At 34.5% G+C, this 7188-nt stretch overlaps 1 protein-coding gene across 10 annotated transcripts in view; it reads right to left on the bottom strand.

Annotated features, from left to right (window-relative positions):
• Positions 1-628: 628 nt before the first annotated feature.
• The window catches only part of MYCBP2 (MYC binding protein 2, E3 ubiquitin protein ligase), a 273377-nt gene continuing 266817 nt past the window's right edge, over positions 629-7188 (bottom strand). For 9 of the 10 annotated variants that reach the window (XM_023513171.1, XM_023513166.1, XM_023513164.1 and 6 more), the window contains 4 exons: positions 6259-6468; positions 3434-3541; positions 2636-2801; positions 629-1464 (listed from right to left, as the gene is read on the bottom strand). In XM_023513171.1, the coding sequence (XP_023368939.1) occupies positions 1349-1464; positions 2636-2801; positions 3434-3541; positions 6259-6468 (600 nt within the window). In that variant the 3' untranslated portion in view covers positions 629-1348. The remainder of the gene's footprint in view (positions 1465-2635; positions 2802-3433; positions 3542-6258; positions 6469-7188) is intronic. The other variant, XM_023513163.1, reaches the window with a different exon arrangement.

The raw sequence follows: 7188 nt of genomic DNA, 5'->3' as shown, positions 1-7188 counted from the left end.
ATTCAGCTTGGATGTCAAATTTATTAGGATATTCTGTAAAATAGTTATCTGTGCTTAGATTTGATCTTTCTTTCCTTTATATTTTGAATTCTTTCAAAGGAAAGATTTTGCTCATATATGTTTAACAGAAGTGTCACTGAATTTGTCAATGATTTCTATATTGACAAATTTTTATATTTCCAGTAGTGGAAAATTACAACAAAGCAGATCAAACTTGTTAGTCACATGAAATAAATATAACCTCTTGTATAATCAGCCAACCAATAATTCGGAAACTTGTAACTCAAGTGAAAAAAAGAAAGATCTGCTTGAATGCGCTGTTGTCTATAGAAAATGCACAAAAGACTAATAATTTTATTAATTTATAAAAGATAAAAAAACTGATCCTTACGATAGAAGTTGTTTAATATCCTAAATGTTTTCGGTGTATGTCTGCTTATGAACATATATGTGTATTTACAGTTTTCTACAGTGTCTCATTAAGATTCCTACCTTGTGCTTTGTTACTACTCCTTTTTCCCTAACAATTGTAACAATTATGATCACGCAGAGTATTTTTTTACAAGGAAAAATGGGTGGACTTTTATACCTTTGTTACTCAAACAAAATTTATACCATACACAAATGGTAGACTTTATCACTGTATAAAAATGTACAGTGGTTTTATTGACATGTACATTCCAATATGTTTACAGCTGCAAGATAATGAGGCACACTCAGTATTGCACTTCATTAAAATTTCAGGCTCAAACTTAACCTAGAAGTTTAAATGAAACTGCATTTGTAGTTTAGTAATTCTTATACAGGACAAACATTGATATCTTTATATACAGTGTGATACTTATTACATTTATATGCCGTCCTAACACAATTTTTTTTTTTAAATAACAGTCTAGGAAATAAACCAGAATATTCTTCTTTTTATCCCCACCCGTGATGCAATTGTACAGGATTACAAAAAGGCAGTATACAATAAACAATGATTATTTTTCTTTTTTGCTTGAAAGCCAGCATCATTCTTAGTCCATGGGCATGGCAATTTTTTTTTTTTATATCAATTATCTATAGATGTCCAATGCTTCACAGGCCAATGAGAGCAATGGCCACATGCAAACACCTCACAAGTTTGATGTCTTGGTTCAAAAGAAGATAAACCAAAATAACAGGGAAACTTGTCATAGCAAGAATTATGTACATGGTATTTGGCATCCTTCTTGCACTGTGAATGGTTCATTTTCATGGATGTAAAAATGGTCCCCTCCTTATCCTGAGCAGAGTTTAAACTTCACCGCATCCTCTTGGGGGATGAAGGCAACTTTTCTCTCTGTAGACAAAGGATCTGGGTGTTCTAAAAAGTGTGAGCGTTTCGGCACACTCCACACCCCAGAGCAAACTCTTCCCCCGTAGGTGGATGAACTACATGGAGTGGACATTCAGTTCCTTCTAACTGTTTGCCTTTGGGACCTGTATAAATTTTCAAGGAAGCAAATGAATATAATTTAAAAAATGCACACACACAAATATCATATAAATAGGAATAACTGATATTATTCAAAGAAATTACATGACTATGGTTATACAAAAATAACATTTAAAAAAATTTCTTCCAATCATAAAAGTAAAAATGTTCACCATAAATAACTGAATATAACAGGTACATTATATATAACTGAGGAAGTGACACAGTCTCTTACAACATCCTGCCTGGAGAGAACCAATATGAGCTACAGATCTTTTTCTATCAATAGTTTAATTAGATGTAGCATTTTAAAGCAAAGATTAATGAACAAAAATGTTGTCACCAAAAAAAAAAATCCCTTAATTTAGTCTAGTAGAACATTATTCTGAATGGGGAAACAGGGAGATTTGTGTATAGAATGTTTTTCTACAAGTAAAAACAAATTTAAATAAACAATAAGTTAGGGCATACTTTAAAATAACTAAAAGACTGGTGGGACTGCAAACTAATACAAACTTTTTGGAAATCCTCAAAGAACTCAAATTAGACCTCTGATTTGATCCTACAATCCCATTACTAGGCATCTACCCAGAAGAAGAAAAAATCCTTTTATCATAAGGACATCTGTTGTATGCTGATGCATTAACATGAACTAATGTTATGGACTAAGGAAGTGGGCTTTGGGAGGAATCAGATCCCGGGGTGGAGCCCATGAGAAGGATTAATGCTCTTATTATTAATGACATGTGAGAGAGACCCTGTCACTTTCTCAAGCTCACTATGCTGCTAATTCCTAGCTATTCTAAATCAAATCACTTTTTCATTTTTATGGCACTGATTCTAAGCATCTTCAAAAAAGAAATCACAATATCCTTTTAAATGATTCTGTAATTAATTTATAATGTCAAAGTTCATATGGCCCTTTAGTGCTGAACAGCAATCTTTTTTTTTTTTTTTTTTTTTTTTTTTACTAATTTTAAGAGACATTATTCTCCCTCCCCAAGAGATCTATTGCCTATGAGCTACTTCATCCAGAAAGTCATAAGCTTATACAGGTTCAAGGAATTCTTTCCACTTCTTTAGGCTGGTTTGATTGGGTTTCTGTTACTTAAAAAAAAAAAAGTTTTCAGATACCATGTAGAACACAATCATGATTTCCAAATACTAAAAGCTTACCTGCAGGACAGTGTGGTAGTTCTTCCTTTGGAATGCTGGTCATTCTTTGAAAGTCATCATGACAAGCATTACAAAAATGGGTTGTTCCAAAACAGAAAAAGACAGCCACTGAACAGCAGTAGCGACATTTATATTCCAAAAAGTCTGTGCCATGTTTGGGACACATCTAGAGTGAAAGAAAAGAGAGATACAAGACTATGGTAGGACTATTTCAGTTATACTTATGATAGTCACATATATAGCTCATTAATTTGTATTTTAAAAGCATAAATAGCTCTCAAAACTGATTGAAAACTGATGATAAGTGTATTAAAGAAACTAAAAAATGTGTGGCTTTGCCAAAAAGGTCTGGACAAAAAAGATCCATGATATAATCCCACCTCCATCATAAACTATATGATTCAATAAGCAAGCTATTTGTTAATGGTTCCAGGTCTGTCAAATTGAAAATTAATAATATTTTACCTATCTCCCAATTTCACAGATGTATTGTGAAGATATCTTTGAAGAGGGGAACATGTAAAAGTTTCAGTGCAGGTTTAAGAAAATTGAGTAAGTACTGTTACTTGTTTAAATACAGTAATTATTTCATGGAAGATAAAATTATAAAATAAAAATGCCATCTAAAAAATACATGAAATAATTTGCAACTTTATATATATAATGCTGTAAAACTATCAGAAGACACAGGGGAGAAAACCAGTTCTTTTCCCCCCAACCAGACAGCTAATACTGTTGTTGAAAAAACAGAATGCTTATATTTTTAAACTGTCCTTCTTAATAAAATGTTCTGCCTACCTGAGCCCTGGACACATCAGAACAGGCACCACAAATGAGCTCTCTGGGATCATAATCATCCCCTTGTCCTGCCTCAGCATCACAGCGAGCTTCACCACCAAAATATGCCTATGGAGAGAACATACTGAGATTACAGCATGAAAAAGAAACTCTGCTAAGGAAGATGCAGTGTAGGCATAGTGAAAGGAAGATCAGGAGGTCTTAGGAAATACGATTGTCCATGAGGAACTCTCCTGAAATGCTAAGTACATGTCTGTACTGCAGAGTGGAGGGGGGTCAGAATAAGATATAAAGCTATCTCAATTCTGGATGGGGCTCAAGCTTACATTAGGGAATTACCTTATACTGTCAAAACGAATGACAAAAAACATATGATATTTAAAATTAATAACAAGAATATATTATAGCATTATGTGGTAAATAGAAACTATGGTTTTTCAGGGTAAAGTCTGAATAATTTTTCTTATTTTGAAATATTAAATAACATATTCCTTTCTACTACTTTAAAAATATGCTTAGTCACTCTCAAACTATAATACTACAGAACAAAAAAAAAATGCCTAAAATAAATTAGTATAGAACTGTAATTCTAAGGCGAATGGGAAAGAAAAAAATCAATTTTAAGCATCTTCTATTCACGCAAACACTTTTTTAAAAAGGAAAGGTAAATTTGGTAATGCTATGCAGGACACTGCTCATACTTATAAAGCTGTCCTATTTGCATGAACTCAACAGTATCCAATAGAGACACCTGAAAAAAAAATACCATGATGGATGACTTACCTGTATTTGCTCTGGGTACAAAATAAATGAGGCCAAGAAATTGGGACAATCTGCATGCACTCATGTCTCACAGTCAAAAGACTATGTCCAAATTGGGAAAAAACAAGCTGAACCAGTAGAAGTTTATTATCTGTACTAGAAAAACGGGCCAAACGACAGGATCCACTGATGCAGCAGTTATAAATGGCTGTCTACCAGCTAAAGCTGACCTTAGAAGTATTCCAGTTTGTCTTGGGCCCTATTGCTTATTCCAACTGTTTCACTTTTCTATAGCCTTTATATGGCTTCCTAAACATTTGACTGTCACCCCTGTGGTAACACAATATTCATTTATAATGTTTAGCACATTAAACACACACAAAGAATATTTTATTGTTTGTAATGATAAAGGTGTCAGAAATGAACAATATTAGGTGTATGTATATTTGTCTGCCCTCCTGGCCATCATTTATCTATTCGCCTTCCATTCTTTATCTGTATTTTCTTTTTGTTACACTAAGGAACCAGGCACCTACCATTTAGGGATTCTTTCATAAATGAAAGAACACAGTCTTTGTTCTTGTGAAATTTACTGAGTGGGGCAGACACACAAGTCAGCCAGTCATCAGCAGAATGGAAAGTGCTAAGAAGGACGCACGCAAAGCACCAAGGTCCTATGGTGTGGTGGTGAGATGGTGCATTTCCTAGCAGGTGAAACTTGAGCTGGATCCCGAAGTATAAGACAGACTTGGCTCGGCACAGTGTGTACAGGGATAGTGGTGGCAGATGACAGTAAAATGCATAGGAGGAGACAGAGAATTGTTTGTGCAATGACACAGATGTGTCACAAAGTCAGCAAATATGGCCACGTCTGGGGAACACAAGTTGTGCAGTATGCGGTAGTGTGGACAGCAAACGGGCGTACTGGAGATGAGACTGGAGAGGTAGATTAGGCTACCGCAGCGGTTCTCAACCTGTGGGTCGCGACCCCTTCAGGGGTCGAACAACCCTTGCACAGGGGTCACCTAAGACCATCCTGCATATCAGATATTTACATTATGATTCATAACAGTAGCAAAATTACAGTTATCAAGTAGCAACAAAAATAATTTTATGGTTGGGGGTCACCACAACATGAGGTATTAAAGGGTTGCGGCATTGGGCTACAGGATTCTAAATAGGAGAAGGACACAATTAGATCTGAGATCTAGAAATGTTAGTCTACTACCAGTAGTGTAAGTATAAGGGATGGAATAGGGGTTAGGGGCTCCACATAAGAGCTTAGGATGCTACTGTAATTACCAAAGAAAATGATTGGGGTTGCTAAAGATGTATGTATGTAATAGAAAAAAAAGGCTTGAGAGAATTGGAGACTGAATTGACAGGACTTTGTAAATTAAGATTAGAGACAGAGAGAGTCAAGATTAATGAATTTAAAATCAGACATGTGAACTTTAAAATATGTGAGAGAAATCCAAATGTCTGGTAGGTAGGTAGCTGAACATCTGTCTCCAAACTTCAAAAATTTGGTAGGTCTTAATAGTATGGGTGGAAGGCAGAGGCATGGATATATAGGAGGTTACCAAAGGTAAACAGGTATTGAATGAAGCTCTGGTAAAACAACTATTTAAAGGGCAGACTAAAAAGAAAAAAAAAGGAACTCAGTGAAGAAATTAAAGACAAATGATAAGAAAGGACATCAAGAGTATTGTCCTGGAAGTCAAGGAAGTACGAATTTTAAGGAAGAAATGGTTAGCAGAATCAAGTAAGAGAAATTTATTTAAGAACCAGATGAATTGGGCATACAGGAGGTTACTACTGATGGAAAATAGCTTGTATACAGAACAATTACATGTTTAAAAAAAAAATCTGTTAGATAAAATTAAAAAATCCCAAAACAGTTTAAGTAAACAAGCACAACTTGAAATAGTATATCAAACTATCTCATTTTTAATTTCAGGCTTAAAATGTAAGAATAATTAGGTAGCATTATGCAATTTGACCTCTTAATTATATATGTAAGCTCTAGTTATTCACACTTCTTAGTGTAATTTATAGCATACCTTTCTGCATTTGTAGCAGACGTAATATGCATATCTATTCATTGCATAGCCAGCTGGGTCGTTATAAAACCTCACACCAGGAGTTGTGATAGCTTCACTCTTATGCAGACCTTCATATTCCAGTCTCATTAAGGCTTTTCTTCTGACATCCTCATAGAGTTCTTTTATTGGATCAAGTAGATCTTTTAATACTATGTGATTTATTTTGTTCTGAAATTGAAAAATGAAAATATTTAAATACAATCATTTACTTTTTTTGATTACTTCCACACAGACTTGGTACGCACCTAAGTGCCAAGCCAACCAGACGCAATACATATTTTAAAGAAAATGCCATTTAAAAGTAATCCTATCAAGCCCTTACAAGCCTGTATTTTCCCAAAAGCAGAGAAAATGGAAGTAAAAGGGCCACAGAGCATGACAATTCCTTTTCATCACCTTTAATTTCCTGAGCTGCCTTAGCTGTTCTGGAAATAGTTTCCCTGCTGCTACAAATTAGACACATTCCTTCCATGTGTGCCCAATATTAAGTGATAGAAGTGAACAGGTAGTATTTTCTATACCACTTTCATTTATTTATTGACAGATTCCTAAATGTGATCTGTCTCTAAGATACCAGGTGAGAGGGGAAAGCAAAATACTCGATCTTGTTGATTGTTCCTTATTCTAACTAGGTGATAACTGTGCTATGCTTTTTCCATATTGTACCCTTTACACTAGTCTGCAAATAGAATGCAGAAAGCTTAATAGAGCAAAAAAGAACGATGAATAGGAAAGGCTCTGCAACATTCTTAAATGTTTTATGTCAGTCATTATTAGCTTTCCAAAACAACTTCCTACTTGCTTACTACCTTTGTAAAGATGTGTCAAAATGCCAAGAATTTTCTCCTTATTTTAAATGAGTTCTAAAATAATGTGTTCCATTGGCAC

Source organism: Otolemur garnettii, unplaced genomic scaffold (assembly GCF_000181295.1).
Source record: "Otolemur garnettii isolate 467f Iridium unplaced genomic scaffold, OtoGar3 scaffold00036, whole genome shotgun sequence".
Taxonomy (NCBI): Eukaryota; Metazoa; Chordata; class Mammalia; order Primates; family Galagidae; genus Otolemur; species Otolemur garnettii.
The sequence above is the reverse complement of the archived record's forward strand: the minus strand, read 5'-3'. Positions and strand labels throughout refer to the sequence as shown.